The sequence below is a fragment of the Drosophila sechellia genome, chromosome 3R, assembly GCF_004382195.2.
Source record: "Drosophila sechellia strain sech25 chromosome 3R, ASM438219v1, whole genome shotgun sequence".
NCBI lineage: Eukaryota > Metazoa > Arthropoda > Insecta > Diptera > Drosophilidae > Drosophila > Drosophila sechellia.
In genome coordinates this window covers 7,721,243-7,743,383 of record NC_045952.1, presented here as the reverse complement: position 1 = coordinate 7,743,383, position 22,141 = coordinate 7,721,243, and the positions used below count along the sequence as shown (strand labels likewise).

Genomic DNA, 22,141 nt, shown 5'->3' with positions numbered 1-22,141 from the left:
GGGACAGCCCTCGATACTTGGGTGCGGGCACGTTGGGAATGTTGGTTCCGTTCAGCGTGACCGGTGGGCAGTCTCCTCTTCGTAGTGAGAATGTTGTTTGTGTTGACTTTTCCGCGTTTACTACGATATTTCATCTGCTAAGCCAGGGATGTAGCGCGTCCATGTGCCTTTGTATGATTTCGGAGACTTCTCGTGGGTTGGATGATGTGGCAAGGAAAGCAGTGTCGTCTGCATATGTGGCTATCGTCAGGTTCCTGGAAGGGATAATGGGAAGGTCTGCGGTGTAAAGGGTGTAGAGGATTGGTCCGAGTACGCTGCCTTGCGGAACTCCAGCTCTGATCAGTCTGGGTAGGCTTATTGCACTTCCGCATCTGACTTGGAAAGCTCTTTCCTCAGTGTAGGATTTAAGGAGGGTAAAATGGGGGCTTGGGAGGCAGGATTTTAGTTTGCGGAGCAGTCCAGGATGCATACATATGGAAAAAGAATTCTTATGCACTACGTGGCTATGTGCCTGCCAGTGGCTGGGTTTTGGTTACGGCTTGAGTGGATGGATATCGAGAAATGTTTGTTTATTTGACGAGGAATCATCGGGACCACCGCGGTGGGTCTTTTGTATAAGTGAATTGTGAGGAAGGCATAATTACGTTACTATATATATATAATATATATATTAATATATTATAATAATATATTATTGCAAACTATGTAGTGGTGTTGGTATGGGTTGGGCCTCTTACATACACATTATTACCAATCGATCGCACTATGGAAGCAGCTACTAACGGTTTAAACAATTTCAAATAAGTGTAAATGATTGACATTCGTTACGATAGAACATACAATCTCTTGAGTTGTCCACATTTTGTCCTGTAGTCCCTAAGTAGGATAATAATAGTGATATGATCTTGGCAATACTTTTATTCAATGTTCTTTCAGCCAATAAAATTAATAGTAACTACATATTTAATTTAAACTGTAACTTGTTTAATGAAATTTAAAAAACTGAAGTTCCCTTTAATTGTAAAACAATATTCCGGTCTAGAGAAAGGATTCTAGGGAGCCTTGCGTAAGTTTGTTCCAGAAGAATAGAATCCACAAATAGTTTTAATTTTCTTTAACACTTTTTTATAGGGGTTGGGACTTTTTTTTTTCTTTTAATTTTTCTGCAAATTTCTCATTGATTGTCTTGCTCAGCGCCCACATACCGCCCAAATCTGTCACAACCTCATTTTTGAAAAATGCTTTAATTTTATTCAATAGCGCTTTCTCTTGTCTTTCTTATGATTTTATTAAAATAAATAATTTTTACTAAGAGTACAGTGTATTTTTGTTATTGTTGTAATGCTCAGTGGACGCTTTGTGATAACATGAAATTATAATATTTATTTAAATATTTAAAGGAATATTATATAATCTCAAATATGTTTAAGATTGCTAAAATACAAATGATTTTCTTATCAGCATTGACAGTCTTTAATTCTGAGAAAGTTGTAATTCTAGATTGGTAATTAACAAACATTTACGTATATTCGGGAATTTTTTAAATGTTGCTTATTAATTTGTTTTATTTTGTAATCAATGTTGATAGTGAAAATTCTCAAGAAATGTTTAAAAAAAAATATTGGTTGCAATGCAGTGTGCTGCTCATTTGCTGATAAGTTCATTTTTCTAAATGCGGCATTTCATCATAAATTTTACCTTTCGCTGGCCTATAAATTCATCCGCTGGGCTGCCAAAGTATCAGTTCGTCTTGAACCAGTGTTTTACTCGGGCTATTAACAAAATGAATGCCTCCATTTCTCTACTGTAAGTATTGCTTACTTTAAAAAATACTTAAAACTTAATAACATTTCTTGGGCAACTAACTAGGTGCTTTGCCCTGCTCCTGATTAGTCCTTTTTGCTTGGGCTATTCTGATGAGGAAAGGGAATCGGACAGCCTTAGGGTTGCAGAAATTCTTCAAACCTCCAAGGACGACGAATCGAAGATCAATCGAACCCAAGAGCTGCTTGACATCTTTAGGCGCCTGGCTCCCTCGTTGTCCCCTGAAGATAGGGAGCGGATTGAAAGATCCATTAAGGAGCATACGGATGAAATTCTAATCGATGGAGTTCCGAGTCAGGGGGGCCGAAAAACGAAGTACGTCGGAAAAATCCTATCTCCAGTTGCACAAGGCCTTGCAATTGGATTCTTTGAAGAACTCGGTGGTAGCCTTTCCAGACTCTTCACTGGATAATCACCATCCAGGACTAAAGGATTTTGAGAAACATTAGATTAAAATGTTGTAAGCTCAAGCCCAAATAAAATATTCCAGTTGCATAATCATCACTTTGAGAAGATGATTCTAAAAATTGTGTAGTTTTTTTGTTATTTCCTTTTCGCCATTTTGAATTTTGCATTCAAAGTTCTTAAAATATTGGTGCAATCGATTTTTTCGATAACGCATTTCAACTCAACACACAATAAATTTGTTGTTTGCAGTGGATGAACTCGTTTGCAGTATATGCATATGAACAGCTGCGTAATGAAGGTCATGATTCCGAGAATACAAGAAAGTCCGTATAAAGATTAAAACAATTTACTGAGAATAAATCTTATTAAAAAGTGATTGGATCGTTGAGAAGATGGGAGCCATCGGTGTCTATAAATTGTGAGTCTTGGCTTCAGGATTGTCAGTTCGGCTTGCACTTGCATTCTATAAAGTCCTTTCAAAATGAATTTTAAAACTGCTTTGATGTAAGTGGCGTCGCGTATTTAATTAGAATTGTACTAATTATTTCTAACTAAATTTTCAGCTGTTTCGCACTGCTCCTGATTGGAACGCTATGCTCGGCATATTCCAATCAAGAACGTCAACGTGACAGTCGTAGGGTTGCTGAAATTATGCGAACCTCCTTGGACGACAATACCAAAATCAACCGAATCCAGGAGCTACTTACCATATACAATCGCATGGCTCCTAGTTTGAGACCAGATGAAAGGGCGAGAATCGACAGATTCATAAGTCGACATACGGAAGGAATCATCGTCGATGGAGTACCCAGTCAAGGTGGTGCTAGGAAGATCTTTAAGAAGACTCTGTCTCCGGCTGCAAAGAGCGTGGCAACTGGATTCTTTACCGAACTCGGTGCAAGTCTTGCAAGCCTATTCACTAGCTGGTTTCCAACCACCACCACAGAACGAAACCATTGAAATCGTGGACAACTTTCTTGTAATTAAATAAATTCCCCACTGAAAGTGAATTTATGCATTGCATAAACATTAAAGTGTTAGCGTTTTTGTATTTTAATCCCAGAAGGTGAATTAGTTAATACTCATCCAACGTAATGGAAATCGTAAACATATACCCGTGCATGATTACATGATTATTATAAGACAGAAAATTTCCATAAAGTGCATATTCATATCTTCTGTTGAGCATTTTACACATAACCTTGTAAAAAATATGCACTCAGATTATAATGTAAGAAGTTGACTTAAAAATTCAGACAAGGAGCAAGGCGAACTTTGTTCATTTAATCTGACCAAAGTTTGTTTTGAATTCAATCAACACCCAAACAAAACTGGACTATGGAAGAATGTTGTTCGAGAAAGCGATTGCAATTATTATTTGTGGGTAAAACACTTTTTCCGGTATTCTACACAAACTCGTTTTCGGCCGACGAAAGTTTTTGATTGTCTGGTCGAAACAAGGCATGTGGAAAGTAATTAACATGCAAGTGTCGAAAGCTTCTGACAGGGACCTTCCACGTAGTGTGGGCGTCTCCGGCTGCCACAGGACATCCTTGTGGGTGAGGCAGGACTAGTGTGTGCCCTCTTCATCAACGCCATCAGCTGTGGCATTTGACTTCTGAATGTGTCGTAAAGTTGATCCTTCCCCCATCCTCCTTCCCATCCTGTTTACTGAACTCGTCAACGCTGCTGCTGCTGCTGCTGCTGCTGGCAATTTGTTTAATTAAATGCTAGCCCGAGAGCCAACATACACAGACCAACACAAACACATTATCAGGATCCGGGGCTCGGAGCACAAAATTAAATTGAATAACAACTGCTAAACACATCGAGGCTAACACCTGCTTATCGAAGTGTCAACTGCAGTGAACACATGCTTCAATTACAGTGGTATAAAGAGCTCAAATCGTGTGATTTTATAGCAGAAACTTTTGAAATTATAATGTTACAAAATGATATGTTTTAAGTTGCCTAAAATATGTAAAATGACCAATTTATGTTGCTGAATGCTGTAGATTTTGTACAGTTTTTCCCTCGACCAGTTGGAATCCGTTGGACTAAACCTCACTGACGAGCACTTTTTGGCCAGCTAAACAACTGGGTCACAAGGATTTCACTGCACAACATGCAAATGAAGTTCGTACGGTGGAAAATACGAAAGTATATGTTGCCCAGCAACTTTTCAGCCTTGCATCGCAGTTAGCCAGGAATGGATTAGAAGTCAAGACCCCAACACCAGCAGACAGACTTCCTAATAATGTCTTATGTGGAATTCAGCCATGGGCAGCAAAAAGCCATCCTGCTGCGTAGGGTGTCCTTTTTTCTGCCTGCGCCCTTTGCTAAGACGTGCTTACAAGGGTTCTCGGCTGTATCCTGTTGTCATGTGTAGGCTCTTACATTATCGCCTATATCGCCCTGATTATCATGTGACAACGTGGCACACAAAATAAAATCTGCATTTTTGCCTTGTCAAGTGATTTTCCCCTGCAGACAGCCAGCTAAACCCGAATCGAACTGAGCCAAGCCGAGCCGAGCTGAGCTCTGCTCTTCAATATGAAATATCCTGCAGGCACTCGCACACAAGCTGCTGCGATGTCGACTGCCAAAACAGGATACGCATCCTGCTGATGGGCGCGGCTAGGATATCCTCTCCGCATTCCCCTGCTCAATGGCATGACCCTCAACTATTTACATGGCCCAAAACATGTTACCCACTGCCAGCAAGCCAGGAACATGGGCGAAACTTTTGGCGTGGCCTTAAAGGCTTGGCTACTAAGTGCTTCCAACTTTCTCGGCTTGAAAGAAATTTAAAGAAATAACGACACTTTTGCAGTTTTTGGCTAAAAGCCACTACATGGGGTTGAATGGAATGTAGGAAAAATCATTTATCCCACTGAATGTAGGAAGGAGGAATAACGAGTTAAGCATTTTTCTAATTTCTATTCAACATGAATAGAAACGATGTTTTTTTTTGAATATATGTTTTAAAACTTTCCTTAAATAAGAGGTCGTATCTCGTTTGGATTCCAGGAAGGACCATTCCATTAACTTAAATAACTAAGCAAAAGCAACAAAAACTGTTTTCCCCACCCGAGCAAAACTGCTGTCGGGGAAAATTCAATTTCGTTTGTTTATGAGCAGGAGTCTAATTCAAATGCAAAGATAAGGCACAACGTTGGGGCTACAGTGAATACGGATAGATACTTCAGCACGCTTCCTTCCCTAAATTGTCCTATCTTCGACTCCTTTCGAGAGGTTCCCTTGCCACACGCATATTGTGATAAAGTTTTAGCACCTGTGCGGATAAAAATACGGAGGCCGGAAAAGCGAAAAGAAAAGTTTGCCATTTACAGCCCATCAAGTCGACTTCAATTTCGCCTACCTTTTGTTTGGCACCCCCATTCCACACTGCGAATGCCCCCATGATTTCAGTGTATGTAGGTGGGCCTCTTTGTTTGTCACTTTCGGCAAAGTTTATGCGCTTTTTATAACGTGTATCCTTTTTGCATGTCGACTTACTGTTTTGGCTTTGCCCTTCACCATTTTATTACACCAACAATGGGCTCCTCCTTAAGCGCATGTAAAGGGCAAAAACACACATATGCAAACTCAAGGTTGCGCAACAGTGCGGTTGGGAAACTTTGATCATCCTGGCAGGAGACTTAATTTAATGTCCTTCTCGTGGGCTGCCAACTCGGCTTGCCGCTGACTTTTTGTCTCCTGTTTTGTTTAAGTTTTGTGTCGTGACGCAAACACTGAATTTCAATTACCGGCTGCAAAGGTCCTTGGCAAAGCCAGGAGTGCACAGGAAAAAGATAAAAATACTATACTTTCAAATGCGATTTAGCTTAAATTGGAAGTATGATATGTATATCATAGGATAAGCTTTAGTTAGTTAAATTATTCTGGATCAATGTGGACTCTGTCCGTTAAAATAAAAGTGTTAACACAACAACCGATAAGAAAGCACTGTTGTTGATTCCTTCCAAGAATTAAAATAATGTAATGTTATCAATTTTAATGTTATCAATTCCATGATGAGTACTCAATCCCATGCACTTTGCAATATGTGAGTAAGGAAAGAAGTAAAGTTATCAGTTGCAGAGAGTTCCCAGAATCCCTGCACAATAACTGCACATAGCTCCGCTTTTCATGGCTGCCTATAAAAGAAAACTTTTCCATGTCTGGATTTATCAGTTCACCATACAAGCTCAACTGAATATGTATTTTGCCATCCGCCTAAGGTAAGTGAAGTTTAATATTGAATTCACAAAAAGTAATAATTTGGCTTAAATTTCAGCTTCGTCCTGGCAGTGCTCTTCTGCCTCACAGGAAACGGAAGTGCTAGAATGCTGGATGCAGATCGCAACCGGCTCCAGCAACTTCAGATTCGAAGTCAGCAGTCTACGGATGCCAACACTCAGGTGGATATTGCTTATGAAGTCATCGGAATTTATGATAAATACAAGGGCCAGGGGGGATCGAATGTGTTGAGAGAGGCTCAATTGAATTCACAAGTCAATGATTTTAAAAGAAAGACTATGGTCATCGATGGAGTGCCAGCCCAAGGAGGAGTTTGGGGTATTTTAGGAGCAATAAAGAAGGCCGCTGATGCCGTTCCTGACAATGTGAAGAAGGATGCTGAGAACTTGGTTAAGAGCTCTACAAAAGTCTTAGTTCGGGGCATATACGACTATCTTATGGGTAAAATGAAGCAGCACTGAAAAGTAAAATATAAGAAAATTTAATATATCCAATTACCTCGATTGGAAGCACATAGTCCGAAATAAATAATTTAAATACCAGTTGAATTTTTGTTGTTTTGTATACCAATATAATACGAAGTCTAAATTACTTAAATACTTTATTATAAATAAATCTGAAATAAGCTTTGGCTTCTTAAAGCTGTAAACCATAAAGGTTTCTATTCTTATATTGCAGATTTGCAAATCCTTTTTCAGTTTCGATACTCATTAAAATTTCTCAATTTTTGTACATTTATAAGGTGTTCAAAACTCTCAACTCATGCTGAAACATACACGCTTTACTTATATGAAAAACATCTTTTAGCTTTGTCTTTTTCCCATGTGTATGTCCTACTAGCCTCAACCTGTGTTTTAGTTTTTTCCATTGCACTTGCTGTCTTAAAGCTTTCCAGCAACCAGCTAGAATTTGGCCCGAAATTTATGAGCTCTGTGTGGTCTAAGTGTCCTTGCGGGACTTCACACATAAAAAGGCCGACTTCTTTGCACTTTGTTTTCATTCAGAGCCTATAGGTCGAGCTTATTTGATTTTGGGCTTCACCACTTTTCCCCCCTGCAAAGTTTCCTCGCGTCCCACCCATAAATATTAAAAAGGCATGGGAACTGGTTTCCTCCTAAGGCCAGAACTTGGGGCTCATCTGTTCAGTGGGTTGGTGGTTGGGCCAGATATTAGTGCAATTTCCACGTTGACCAAAAGTTCAATTCATTTTGTACAGGGACGTGTCGCCGCTCCTCAACTGTTTTCATAAGAATTTATTGCTTTCTCTTGGCAACTAAGTGGATCAGATTTCTCTTGGCAGCTTTCGCCTGTGTCCTGTGTAATATGCCACAGATTTGGTGTTGGCGAAATTACTTTTGGTTTCGTTTGCCTCCATTCCAGGACCCTTTAGTTCGCCTCTCCTCACCCTGTTTTTTTTTTTTACAATTTTGTCGTATTAGATTGAAAATTGAGTTGGGTATTTTGGGGGCTAAAAGTCCGAATGAAGGAAGTGGCAGAGTGACAGTTGGGATAGCACTCAGGTGAGATTCTCTACAGTCCAAATGATTTCTTTTTCAATAACCGAAATACAGGAGCTCTTTAGGTAAACTGACTTTTCTGGGAATTTTGCATGTATTTTACTTCATTTGTAAAGCTTTCTACGATGATAAGCCAACCCTCAGTCGAAATTGATTAGCACTTTATTTGCAAAGTAACAAAGGAGAGAGGCAACTTTAAAGTATTTTTCAGATACAAATCCTTCGCTTCTAGCTAAGTAATTAGAACAAATTCTTTTGCTGAATCCAAATTCAGTGAAACAAGAACTGCAGTCATAGGTGCCTTAAATTCTTCCAGTTCTTCCTAATTTAGCAAATTATTCAAATGCCTGTGTATTATCTGCATTCAACAACCTCTGGCTGCCGCTCCATTTGGTGACCATCCAAAATGTATGGCCATTCTGGACTTATTCATTTAGAATTTGCGGCTACCGTTGTCTGTGTCCTTGTGACGCAATTAAATTTATTTCACTTGTGCCCAGTTTGTTTGCTGTTGAGTGGATGCAATTCGTTGGGTATTTCGGTTTTCACAGCGCTTGCAGTGCCGAATGAGAATGTATACCCAAGTTTTGTGTGTATCTGCGAGAGTGTTGTCCTAAAAGTATGTATTGATTTTCAGCCTGTCAGCACAGCGAAAATATTTATTGTCAGCTCAGGGGAGCTGAGCTGAGTCCTCGGATGCCAGCCAAGTTTCGCTCAAATTGTTCCCAGGCGGCGATTGGGGCCGTTGATGAAATGGAATGGAACGGAGACGCAGGACCTCCTCTGGCATCCTCCCAGGCTTAGGCTCCTCGAGTCTGTCGGCATCGGGAAATCGAGAATTATTAACAGCCAGCAGGCCACTACTGCGTTGATGGGCTCATAATTACGGCCGTGTCCTTGCTCACTCACTCACACACACACACTCACACGCATCCTGGGCGCTGACATGCATTAAAATTGATTGCTGATGTCGCTGAACCGCACTAATCAGAGCCACATGTCGGTGGCCGAGTATTGTGAATTCAGTGCTCTGTACATTGACATTGACACGGGCATCCTCGTTTGTTACGGTTGGTATTTTACAATTATCCGCATCCTTGTCAGCACCACCACCATCACCATCATCACCAGCACATCGTCATCATCGCCGTCACCATCCTCCATTGTCATGGTCGGCGCAATGAAATTACATGTTACATATCGCATTTACATTGCTGTCATGTAGTTCTCCACTTGATTCAGTTGTTAAGTTTTTCATGCGCGTTCATTTCGCAACCTTGCTAAATGAGAAAAACCTCACATTCAGCTTGTCGTCCATCATGTTTTAATTTCCCTCATGTTCAGGAATCCAAATTGCAGCTGCAGTGAACAGTAATTAAATGAAATCTATCTCAGTTTAAGACAAGAAATTATGTATTTCGAAGATATTTATTTATAGTTTAACCTCTTACCCAAAAAACATTAAACTTTTCGACTTTTTAATTAGAATTGCACGGTTTATTAAGCCTTGGTGGAACTAATTGATAACTTCTGCTCGCCAGCAAAGGACTTTGCCAGTCAATTTGTGTTGATAAGATGAGCCCCAGGGACAACTCACAGGTCCCAATTCAGATATGCTTTCTGTTTTGACATTCATTTGGGAAAGTCCCCACAGAAAGCGTTTGCAATTTGCCGAGGCATCATTGCGCAACTGGGGAGTCAGCGAACTTGGCCAAGTTTTAATGAGTTGGCAAATGGAATTGGCAATCCGTAGTGGGTGCTCGTCACTTGAAGCATGAAATCAAACTAATTAACTCAAAATTTTACATAAACGCCGCGAAAAGTTGCGCCATTCATGTGATTTTGCGCTCTCTGCACATGATGGCATTAAAAAGAAACACAAGTTGGATTGAATTCCTGGCCGTTATGAGGATAATCCGATATCAGCACCGCCAGCGCGTTGAATGATAATTCAGTTTGTCGGCATGATGAACAAATTAAAAACTTTTCTTTTTCATCCATGATCCCAGCAAGCGCTCTACAAATTATTCCCACAACGTCGAAGTTTTAACTTCATTTTTTCCAACAGCGACTTTGTATGTTTTCCACCAACTTTGTTGCTCATTTTTCAAAATTTGAGTAAACGCAATGCCTCTTTAGCCATTTAATAAAAGGAAAATAGATTTCCAAGAGCTCCCAAGCCAAATGAATTGGAAGAGCTGACTCTTGACCTCTGCACGATGACTTATGTAAGTGTATGCTTAAAACATGGATATACATAAATATATGCAAGTCTAAAGCCGCTTTGGCTAAAACTACTCCAAAAATATTTAATCAGAGCATTTTGACTTCCATTACCGAATAATATTTATACCCACTTAGGCACGCAAGTGTTTTTGAAATACCAAATTTCCCATCAACCTTTCGCCTTTGATGTTTGGAGCGAATTTAACCTGGCATGGAGTGCCTAATGTTTATTACATTATACATGGAATACCTCAGGAAGATGAGCATCCATCATGTCCTTTGGCGATGCGCCATAAAAGCAATGCATATGCTTTGAGCTCGTCAGCAAAGTTTGAAGCGTCGATTTTTATTTCACTTTACCCGCAGCGGCACTCAGATACATAAATATGTATGAGATGTGTGCGAATCTAGGTCCTTTCGTGACTATCTGGGTATCTGTGTATCTGTGTAGCTTGACAGTTCGTAAAATCAAAGTTGTGTCTCGCAAAATGTAATAGATTTTTATTGCCGGCGGCAGTGGTTTGTTTCATCTAGTCACCACTTCCATTTTGTCTGCCAACCAAATCGACTTTCTGGCTGTTTACCACACACAGGAATAAAGCACACAAATACTCATCCACCTACAATTGTATATAGATACAGCCAGACGGAGGAGAAAGTTTCCCATTCTGTTGGGAAATGCTTTTAATCTAACTATAAAGTTGCTGGAAAAGTTGCCCCTAAGTTTTAAGGTTTCTTTTCGGCCGTCGAGTGAAATTCTACAAATTTGACACGTTGCCAAAATGGAAAGGATATGAACGAAATCCAATTTAACATTTCGCTGTCTTTCCAAGAGGGACAGAGTCAGAGTAAATCTCTGGCTTTGAACAAAACTTTCAGTTCACCTCTAATAAATTTAAATTCGTAAGAGGACAGCGAACACATTGAGTTGCCTGAAGAAATGGTTTGAAATATTTTCTTTAAAGCCAATAAAAATTAATTAGCGCAGCACGACGCAGATTGCGGCCTCAATTATGATGCCAGGTCCGTTCTCACAGAGTTTGGCCAAAAAGCGAAAAATCAATATGACAGCCTGACCGCTGGGAGGGATTAGGGGCAAGGGGGTGGCTGGACTCGTCCTTGGACGGCGGACGCGCTAATTTCAAGAGCCCTGGGCCATAAAACCGTGTTGAGGGAGCACAAAGCCCTAAAAACCAGCCAAAGCGAACCGAAAGACGTTCAAGCCGGGCCATAAGTAGCCGAGGATTAGGCAAGGACCTCAAGTCCGTCTCGGCCAGCTCGCTTTTCACTTTCTCCTCCTTTTCGCCTTCGGATCGGCAACTCAGGACGGTAGTATATCTTTTAATTAGACGATTTCACTGGATATTTAACAGCCTCGTGCTCGATTGTGAAGGTATTTGGTCCCAATGCTGGCCCGTAATGGAGTCCCAAATGGCATCACTGATTAATGTCTCGATTTTATGGCGAATAATGTTGACTGCGCAACCGAGGAGAAAGATGCAGAAACCATTTTCCGTGGACCTTTGAAGTGAATACCTTTGTGCGACGTCTTTGCATTCTTTCAATTTTTATTGATCGATTAAATCGAATAGCTTCTTGGAAAGTCTGAGAAGTGAGCTTTACTATGTTGCCGCCTTTCAGGGGGAAAAACAAGTTTTTAACAGCTTACAAATTATTTGCAGAGTTTTTCGACCCCTCAAAAAAGTTCCTCCATTAATGCGAATTTATTTGGCATATCTTTAATTAGTTTTTTTTTTTAATTGGTGTATTTTCCTACATTTTATAAAAGGGCATCCCAGAACATCCAAACTTCTTTTGAGGCCCTCATTCATTTTGCCATCTTGATTTTTAATATTACTTAGCCATTTTTCTCAGCCTCTTTGGTTTTCTTCCGCCCCTTCTGTTTTGACCTTCCGCATGTCTCTTTTGGTTTTGCGCGGTTTCAACCGCCTGCAATAATAATAAAAATTAAAAAGTTGGCAGCGGCATTTGTGCATTAATAAATTATTTGAGCCGGGCCACTTGGAGGCGGTCTACGGCGACTTAAAAGTCATGAAAATAACCAAATATGCAGATGAAGTTTATAATAAATGGAGGCGAGAGCAGGCAGGCGGAAACTGGCCATTGGGCAAGTTTTGTTTTCGGCTTTCGGTTGGGCATTTTATGGTTCCTTTGGGCCAGGATGCATTTGCATAGCTAATAATTGCGTTCTTCCCCCATTCTGCACAGTGTTTTTCCAGCTTTTACGGCCCATAATGGAGGCTTGTCTCTGAAAAGTACTCTACCCCCTTCGAAACCATTTCATTCATTTTTGATGGCCCTTCGAAACCATTTCATTCATTTTTGATGGCACCGAAATGAATTTGGTTATCATAAAAAATTTCGCCGGCGACAATAAAGCGAAGCGAAACAATTGAAATCTGAAAGGCTTCAAACTGCTTATCGATTCGAATGCTGTCATAAAAAATGCTGAAATTTGTATCAACCCGCCCAGTCACTCGAGCAACCCCTTTTATATATATATATATGTACTTTCTGCCGTCGGCGGGAAAACGCTGAACATCGTCCAGGCGTGCGACCCATAAAGGAAACCTATTACATTTTTTATACTTAATGCGAGGCATTTAAAAAATAACACAGAGCTGTGCGCACCGCACCAGTCGAGGGAAAATGTGTGAAAGGATGTTTGAAGGTCACTCCTTGGTGACCCCGACTGCTCCGCCCCGATAAGCAGATGCTCCCACTTATTGATTGACTATGGAAATGGAAATGGAGCGTTGGCCTCGTCCGGCGGCTGCTAATTGAATAATTTAGTTGGAGTGCGAATATATATTTCACTTTGATAAGCCCATAAACATCATTATCGATGCAGTACAACACCGGCAGACGGAAATTTCAGGTCTTTATTTCCCTGATATATATATTTTGCTTTTTTTTTAGCCAACCTCCCAGGGCAGCCGGAACACGTTGATGTGAACATCAGGTGGGCTCTGCGCAGTTTCAGCCTTTACCTGAATCGCCTGCCGTCCTGCGGGATCACATTAAATGATTTATTGGTCCTTGGCCTGGTCTGCGTGAGTCCCTAAAATTTCATAAATTTCAACCTCCTGACTGCGTGCGCTTTATGACGACTACTGCAAGAACTTTCCCGCAGGACTTTGGAGGACTGGAAAAAGTCAATAAATGGAGCTGCTGTATTATATGTATATATATATATATTGTGTACTACATATTGTGGCTCTTGTTGGTCGACCATCGGTGTCGGTGGTGAAATGCGCCGTTTGGGTCTGTTTGACTTTGCAAATTGCTCCGAAATCAAACATCAAAGTTAAAAGTGCTTATTGTTGCCTTTTCTCTGTTTATTTTTCGCTTCAGTCTACATTGTTGTGCTGGGCCACCGTGGCGTATACTTCATTTAACCATTGGCCACTGTGTAAGGTCGGTCAACTGATTGAATTTATATGTATATATATACATTTTTATTTGCCGCACCGTCGGCAGTCATTTGCTGGCGGCATTGATAACTGCGGATGGAATATTTCATCCGGTGAGAAACGAATGAATTTAATTAAATATTTGCGAGAAATAATCGAATTTCAATTCGAACGTAGCTTAAATTCCATTACCGAATTCACTCGCCGATAATTGAATGTATATCACTTGTTTGCCATGGCAAATGACATTTTAATTACATTATCATCTACTGAATCCAAGTGCGACATTATTTGTAAGCGGTGGTATGAACATATGATAGCACAGAGAGTGCAACGTGCGGAAAATTGCAATGCGATTCGATTCTAAGAGCAAGAAAGGAAATCGGGAAGTATACTATATTTCGCAGAGGTCAGGTATTTGATTGTCAGCAAGTGAACTTATCTGTAGATGATGGCAGGCCCCTTTTCTGTTCTGTTTTTCCCATCTTCTTTTCTATTTTTTAGAGCAATCAGTCGACTTTTCTCCAGCGTCCTTCAGGCGGAAAGTTCGCTTCGCAAGTGACCTAAGCAGCATGGTAAATTTAACGAAATACAAAAAGTTGGGCAAGAGCAATTGAAACTAGAGTGCAGAAACTCGGTCGGTGGCAGGTGCTTCAGATAGTTTCTAGCTAGTCTCATGATGTTGATGTAGAATATGCATATCTGTTCTATTTCGTAGAATTTAAAACGAAATTTCAAATAAATTCAGTGAAAAAGCAATTTGATTATATTTATAGCTGAGCGCAACGATTATTCAACACCTATAGCGATAAGTTCGCTTTCGTTTAAAAACAACTTTCAGTTTTAAACATTAGAACGTTGTTTACTTTTGATAAGCCAGGGGATTACACGATGCCTCCGTTTGCAGGAAGAGCTGAGGCTCAACATTACTCATACGCCCCGTTGACGGCCTTAATAATTCCCTTTATAACACTCTCACTTGTTCTGTGTTTTTAAGCTTGCCTTCACTTTTTTTTTGGCGCTGTGATTTATATTCATTTGCCTGCTGCAAAATACCGTTAAAGCGGCTAACAGAGAAACATTTCTTGTGACAAATTCGTAATTTATGTGTTTCACGTTATAAATTGTAGAGCACAAGGAGATTGCGGTCTCTTATTTTATCCCCCTGTCTTCTTTGTGTGAGTGGTGTGCCTGTGTTTCTGGCTTCTTGGATTTTCATTTTGCGAAGAAGCCTTCTCATGGCTTCGTGACTTCGTTTGGATTTCTCACTTTAATTTGCTCTGATTTTCCCTGAGTTTTCATGCCAATTGGCAGTTAGGCTACCCCGCCCACAGCGGTCATGCCCCTTTTTGGGCCCTCAAAGCTAATTTGCTGGCTGCTAACACAACAGTGCCCTTTGTATACCCTTGCCGAGGGTATATTGATTTGAGTCAGTGAAGTAGTAATAAAGAATATATATTCTTGATCAGCATCAAGAGTCATGTCGATATATATAGATGTGTAGGAATAATAATGAAAGGAAATATACCTTCGTTGTTTTCAATCATTTATTCTTCTTTGGCAACTTAAAATATCAGTTTTAACTTAAACAAAATTGGACATCTATATTAAAAGCTGCTAAAGGAAAATGCAAAATATGAATGGAAAATTTTAGAAAAGATATGAAAGGTTCATTGTTTCTTTGATCATATAGTGTTTTGATCCACAACAGCTTTTTATTAATAAATATTTACTGCAAGGACTTATGAGCTTCGGCTTGCCAGTAACAGCTGCTATTTCGGTTTTCTCTTCTTTCCTTTTCGACAAATTTAAATGCGACTGATTTCCGCTTCCGTTTCCCCTGACAGCCATTTTATTTAGACCGGCGGTTTTTCTCCACGTTCGTTAAAGACTGCGATTTTTGTTGTTACTTACTTTTATTTGTATGAAAAAGCTGCAGCCTTTTTGAGGTTTTTTCGCATTGTCGCTTGCCATTTATTCCAATTGAATTTCATTCTTTTGCCAACCAAGGAACAAAAACTCTGCTGTCGATGGCATTTTGCCGGGCTTAAAGTCGATTACGCTTTGGTTTTTTCATTAAAATTTCCGCCCGCGGCTCTTGTTTCAGTCGCAAAGTTTCTCCTCTTTTAAATGCCATCGAGAAATTATTAATGAAGCTATGAGAGCCGAAGGACGAATCAATAATTCACGTCCGATACGTGAGTGTGTGCTCGTGAACGAGAAACTAATCGAATTTATTAGAACGGCAGCAGAGACGTCTCAGGGAATCGCCAGCGGCTGTGGGTCTGCACTCTGTGTCCATGTCCTGTGTGCTCGGTTAGTTATAACAATGCCGGGCGATATGACCTGGCACGGTCCTCAGCATTATTGCCAATATTTATGTTCGCTGCCAGTATGCGTAGCAATTTTCCGACTGCTGCTGCTGTAGGATGGCAAATGTTGGCCTTAACCTCGTCATCATTATCATGGTAGATGTAGCCTTCCGCTCGGATTTCTACGCATGCAAGCATTTTCCATGAAACCCATTACAGTTTTGAAGGAAATATAGTGAAATTACGTTCTTAGCTCAGAGTTAAGCATTGGGTGGAAAGATGATTAAGGTCATTCATAAACATAACATTCTTATAAACTTTTATTAAGAAACAACCTCTTACAATGCATAAAACAGCTACATTTAGTGGCGATATTTTAATATGCACTTGACGATATAAAAGATTTCATTATCAACATATTAAGTTGACTTAACTTATGTTAGTACTTTAAAATATAGACACAATCAACCCCACAAAGACGTTATTTTGACATTTTTTATAATTTGCCGTGCCAATTTATATTTATATTATATATGTCATGTTTTGCCGATTTTTCGCAATTTTTGAAGGATAAAAATGAAAGCTGTATATCAAAGGAAATTAGTTTGTAGATTGAGCTGGCGAGAAGCATAGCATCTCTTTGTTCCGTAATCCATTGAAAAACTAAAATGTTACAAGTGCCGCACACACACCTACACCATCGCACACTCACTGACACAGGCACAAAGCCATTGCTATTCGATGGCACAAAGCAAAACCACAATGGCTGAGGGATGTGTGGTGGTGTGGTGGGTGTGGATGATAGTGTGGGTCCTGTGGCGCGTCCATAACACACCGACCATGTCCTGCCGGCCGCTTCAAGTCCTGTGTTGGTGTTTTGGTCGCTTGTTTTGCGCTTTTTGTTCTTTTTTATTCCGCCACACAAAAGACAAGAACTACTGAAAGCATCGCAGGTAATTTCATTATTCAAATATGTGTGAATGTGGAGAGCGTGCTGACTGATTGACTAGCTGACTGACTGAGTGGCAGGCGACTTTGTTCTGCGATTGGCACTTTGGGGAAAAATAGAGATCTAGAGCCAGATCCAATGCCACAACCAGAAGAGGAACCACAAGGGCAAAAATCAAAGACTACTGCCTCTCAGTTTTATTTCCGCTTCTTGTTTATTTTTTCTTCAATTAATTACGCCTCCTTTGCCCCTAGTGTCTGGTCTATTAATTGCAAATTTCATGCATTCTTTATGGTAATTTGGCTCGTCCAGTTTCCGCAGCTTTTGTAAAATTGTTTTTCGTGCCTCATTAAGTGAGCTGGCCATCCCGCTCTGGCCCGTAATGCTATCTCTTTTCAGGGACATCCTGCGGAGAGGGCGTTTAATTTGTTTCAGATGACTTTTGATTATTTTAGCAATTGGATTAACGGCCAGCCATAAATAAATATACATTACCAAATTATATTAGCTGTTGAAAGGCGTTTAATTTGAATTTAACCATCTGGAAGTTAAAGCATTTAATAGGGATTTAGAAATAGTAATAGGTGGCCCCAAATTAAGCCGAACTCTTGACTGATTCAAGGACCTTGCCTTACACCTTGCCTAACCAATCGTAACTGGCTCACAAACCGCAAATATTTTAATCAGGAATGGGTATTGCCGCTTGAGGAATTTCGACAGTTTGGCCAGATCTCAAAAAATCAAGCCCGAAATGAAGATGCAAACCCACAGCCATCTGAACATTTCACCCAATAGTAGTTGGGGGCGGTGGGTTATTTCTTAAAGCATATGCCAAAGGTCACAACTCGTCGGGCAGCTTGCGATAAATTAGCTTCTTGGCCCAACGATTTTGAGCGTGCTTCTCGGGCCATTTTCCTTAATTTTCGCTTCATGTTTTTGGCTGTGAGTTTGGTAATAAATTCTGCCCGCTTCTGCTTAGCTTCATTTATCACAGATGTATACACTTAAGTCTGTTTGGACGACCTGAAAATCAATAAACATGTGGCAGTCCTCTTCCTAATTTCCGTTTTGACAGCAATTAATCAGGCTCGCACTTGCGTGCAATTAGTGTTGCTATAAAATACCATAAATTGTTTTATGCTGCCTCCTAATGGGAAGTTGAGGAAGAACACGGGTACCCCTTTTACGAGAAGCTTGCATGAAAAATTCAAATCACTTGATTAGTGGCAATTAATTTGTCCAAAGCCGTTGCGTAAATCACTTAGCCAGCGAGGGTAGAGCTCCAAGGGAAGTTTATGCGGGTTAAAGACCATGACTTATAGCTAGTCGAAAATAAATAAAATAAATAGTTTTTATCAACCAACGCGTAAAGGGAACTGCCCTTATCGACACTGTGATATATTGTTCCCCGGCCGAGAATTACCTGTGCCATATTCCGATTTTATCATTGTATACGCCCAGGATGGTTATACACCGACATGGTGTTTCAGGACCCCTTCTTTATGGCCTCTAGTTATGCCGGGTGTTTATGGCTCGTTTGCGTGCCCCACCGCCACTTGTTTTGACCTTGCCCAAGTTCTGACTTACACTACAAAAAATTACTTCCATATATTGTGTATGCATTATTTATTTAAGACATAATACTCATTAATACTCAGTAAGCAAATTTAGTGCAGGTATAAAATATATAAATTACTTTTAATTAATATACGGTAGAGATAGTAGTTCTTCTTAAGAAGATCGTTTTCGGAAATGGGTAGAAACAGAATAAAATATAATACTTTCTTACACGAATTTTGTTCTTTCGTCTTATTTGTGGCTGTGGCTTGGCCTGTTCAATTTGTTACTAATAGAATTGTCACTCGCATATCGCAGACATCTGTTGGATAGCGTTCTTCACTGCTATCCCATCCACTGAGGCGCCATCACTCACCGCAATTGTGTTGTGTGACAAGTGAATTTGTCATTGGCTGCTCAAGTTGAAACAAAGCCAAGGCCGGTCGACAGAAAATGGCTTGTAGTTTGTCCACTGAGGTCGGGAGAAATTTGAATTTATGTTGGGGCCCGCAAAAAGGGAAATACTTTCATTTGGAACTGCCACAAAGCATTTCCGCTTTGTGGCACACACATAATGCAGAATGTGTGTATGTCCTTCTGACAATGAGTGATGTTACTATGAGCCTTGGTCAACACCAGGAGACACTGCAAACAGAAACAGTGTGTGGTGGTCGGTCGGGCATCATGATGGATGGTCACATATTAACTGTCTAATGCATATGCAATTAGAAAATAGGTGGCCTATTAGTTAATAGCCCTTATATGTGCGTTTGCTGAAAACAATTATAGTCAGCTAATTAGAGGCGTATCTTATCTTAACATACCAAGCAGATAACATTCAAGTAATTAAGTAATTATTTGCAGAAGAAAATTCTATTATTTTGTTGAACAACATATGTATTACCACTTTATTTTTTTTATGAATATTTGCGAATTATTGTATAATTTAGATTCAAAGTATTTTACAATTCAGTATGTTCTAATTGCGCGTGCGCATCCTCTCTGTTCTACCGCTCCCTCTCGTTTTTGTCAGCGTTGATTTCGAATGTACCTTTTGGCAGCGGCAAGAACGTAGCCTCTTTAGCTCAGTGGTAGAGCGTTGGTCTCGTAAACCAAAGGCCGTGAGTTCAACCCTCACAGGAGGCAATTAGAAATATTCTTTTTTACAGTTATTGTAACGGCTAAATCGAATATTATATATAATTATTTGTGCTACGCAAATAGGCCTTCTAACTTTGTTTAAGCTAGACTTATATTTGAAAAATGGTAAGAAATTAAGAATAATAGAATATTTAAGCTAAAATTGTATATAATTTTTTACATTTTTTCATCGTTACGATCGCTTTCTGTAAAAACAGTGATATATAAGCTAAATACAATTTATTAAACAATATGAAAGAGACGATCTTGGTCAGCTGCTCATAATTCTAACCGCTTTTATTCTCACTCTCTTTGCAAAACTCAGTGTTATTTCCGATAGGGTATTTGGCAGCGATCACCCCATCGCCTCTTTAGCTCAGTGGTAGAGCGTTGGTCTCGTAAACCAAAGGCCGTGAGTTCAACCCTCACAGGAGGCAGATATAGAACACTATTTTTTGCTCTGTATTACACTTTTTGTAAAACAGTTCACATTGAATTGAAGCTGTCGTAAAAAAATACGCATGTACAACAACAAAACAAACATCTTGTTACTAGACTTATTCGTTTGTAAACATTATTCGAAGACTAACTTTCCTTGTGTACCCTGCAAATCGTTAAATTTGCAGTAAAACATTGGTGTAAAATAAAGTAAACGTGCGAAATAATAATACTAGTAGATGTAATTACACCTTTAAATTAATTGAAGAATATACTCTTTTAAACAGAATAGAAAATGTGTCTCGATCTGCTTGCTAATAATTCTAACAACCCTCAAGCCTTCTCTTTCTCTCCTGTTTGCGTTATCAAATGTTGCGCCACTCTCAGTTGGGCGTTAGCTTGTATAAGTCATTTGGCGGCGCTCTCAACGTAGCCTCTTTAGCTCAGTGGTAGAGCGTTGGTCTCGTAAACCAAAGGCCGTGAGTTCAACCCTCACAGGAGGCAGCCTTAATGAGTATATCTTTTAGTTTTTTTTTTTTTTTAGCCAGATTCAGTATTATGCACTCTTTCTAATTTGTACATAAACTGAAATGTTCATTTATGTTTACTTCATAGTTGTCAGCTTTTCTCTTGGTTCATACAGGAGAAATTTGCGTCAGAGGCATAAGAGGCACGTGTTATTTTACGACTGCCGTACTAACACACATATTGCGCTGTTCACACGCACGAGTGGGCCTTTAAAACTAACGGCAATACGAGTTGTAAATAGGGTTTCGGAGCCTGTATGGTGAATGATGCGGTCATTATGGCCATGTACGTATGTATGTACATATCTGCGTGGGAGGCTTTGCTGGGAAGCATATGCGGACGTGCAATGATTACATACGATTGCACAGACATACATATACATCGTCTAAGCATATGTACTTGTTTGTTTGTGTTTGAGCGATATTCGGGATATGTTAGCAACGACATTAAATGCGGAAATAAACATAAAATTCAGCAAATTGCTAAGTTGGCTGCCAATACACACATCTCTTGGCCATAAGTTGCTTATCTATCATGATAAGGGTTCCAATCATAATATAGTTAATCATTACTCAATCAATAAAATGATTTAATAGTCTTCACTAATTATGAGCAGCTTACTCTGAGCCTATGAAATAAGTTTATCTTAGTTCATTAATATAGCAGATAATTCTCTTAATGGAATAAGCCAACAATGCTTTGCTTAATGAATTTATCTGAAGTGAGCGTGACGGATTTTTATTATTATAGAAATATATTTGGCATTTTATGGTTAAACTGCAAAATATTGCAATTTATTCTTACAATTTTACTTATTTAAGGGAAAACATTTTGTAGGAATCATCTTGGTAACAAATGGATGTCACGCCCTTTTAACCTGCTTAAAACTTTATTGAAGGGTACAAAACTCACGTTTTCACAACCTGTGCATTGGTAATTAATGTGTAAATTTGGCGTCAAGGTACGCCGCACTTTCCATTTGGCTTGGCAATAGTGGCAGTCACGAAGGACGATAAGCCTAAAAAGCTCCAAACTTTGGCACTCCTTGAAGGATTCTGCTTTATTGAGGACAGCTTTAAGTAATCTCGTCGCGACCTATGCTAAATTTATATTTATGAATAAATAAAGCACGCAGATGACACTTTTGTTGTAACGCCTCCAGCTGAGAAAGGATGGTCGTGGGACCGCTTTCCTTCTTCGTTTCGGGGGACTAATTGAAGATGACAGGGTGCCCGCCTTTGTTGCTGCCACCGGCTGAGAACAGCGAAAATGTTAATCAACGAGACAACTTGGCTACGGCCAAATCAAATCAAGGTAATTTACCGTAAGAGACAAAAAGGCATCATTTCATTTGCCAGGCTCAGAAATTGACAACACATCCGTTGGCTTCTCTGCTCTCTGTGGCAGTGCTGCCATTTTGTCCTTTTTCCGGATAGATATGTCCGTTTTTTTAATGTTCATACCCGTAAAAAATTTCATACGACCCCTATTATATTTTTAAACCATATGATATGTATATGTACGAGTATATCGTGTGAGTAAAGG

At 39.7% G+C, this 22,141-nt stretch overlaps 3 protein-coding genes and 3 non-coding genes across 6 annotated transcripts; all 6 read left to right on the top strand.

Annotated features, from left to right (window-relative positions):
* Window positions 1–1,739: 1,739 nt before the first annotated feature.
* On the top strand, window positions 1,740–2,351 carry LOC6619195 (protein Turandot C). The gene is made up of 2 exons (XM_002043381.2): window positions 1,740–1,806; window positions 1,870–2,351. The coding sequence occupies exons 1-2, from the start codon at window positions 1,784–1,786 to the stop codon at window positions 2,234–2,236; spliced, it is 390 nt and encodes a 129-aa protein (XP_002043417.1). The 5' UTR covers window positions 1,740–1,783; the 3' UTR covers window positions 2,237–2,351.
* A 330-nt stretch (window positions 2,352–2,681) lies between these two features.
* On the top strand, window positions 2,682–3,226 carry LOC6619194 (protein Turandot B). Its single transcript, XM_002043380.2, has 2 exons — window positions 2,682–2,736; window positions 2,796–3,226. The coding sequence occupies exons 1-2, from the start codon at window positions 2,714–2,716 to the stop codon at window positions 3,190–3,192; spliced, it is 420 nt and encodes a 139-aa protein (XP_002043416.1). The 5' UTR covers window positions 2,682–2,713; the 3' UTR covers window positions 3,193–3,226.
* A 3,313-nt stretch (window positions 3,227–6,539) lies between these two features.
* Window positions 6,540–7,032, top strand: LOC6619190 (protein Turandot Z). The gene has a single exon (XM_032722385.1). The coding sequence runs from the start codon at window positions 6,582–6,584 to the stop codon at window positions 6,954–6,956; it is 375 nt and encodes a 124-aa protein (XP_032578276.1). The 5' UTR covers window positions 6,540–6,581; the 3' UTR covers window positions 6,957–7,032.
* A 12,532-nt stretch (window positions 7,033–19,564) lies between these two features.
* On the top strand, window positions 19,565–19,636 carry Trnat-cgu. The gene has a single exon. It is a non-coding gene; the product is annotated as a tRNA-Thr (tRNA).
* A 359-nt stretch (window positions 19,637–19,995) lies between these two features.
* Window positions 19,996–20,067, top strand: Trnat-cgu. Its single transcript has one exon. It is a non-coding gene; the product is annotated as a tRNA-Thr (tRNA).
* A 433-nt stretch (window positions 20,068–20,500) lies between these two features.
* Window positions 20,501–20,572, top strand: Trnat-cgu. Its single transcript has one exon. It is a non-coding gene; the product is annotated as a tRNA-Thr (tRNA).
* The last annotated feature ends 1,569 nt before the right edge of the window (window positions 20,573–22,141 follow it).

Bases quoted from the DNA above. Each gene is read 5' to 3' on its own strand.
- LOC6619195 (XM_002043381.2), top strand. From the start codon at position 1,784: ATGAATGCCTCCATTTCTCTACT. The intron at 1,807-1,869 runs GTAAGTATTGCT...GCAACTAACTAG, and splicing joins AATGCCTCCATTTCTCTACT to GTGCTTTGCCCTGCTCCTGA.
- LOC6619194 (XM_002043380.2), top strand. From the start codon at position 2,714: ATGAATTTTAAAACTGCTTTGAT. The intron at 2,737-2,795 runs GTAAGTGGCGTC...CTAAATTTTCAG, and splicing joins AATTTTAAAACTGCTTTGAT to CTGTTTCGCACTGCTCCTGA.
- LOC6619190 (XM_032722385.1), top strand. From the start codon at position 6,582: ATGCTGGATGCAGATCGCAACCGGCTCCAGCAACTTCAGATTCGAAGT.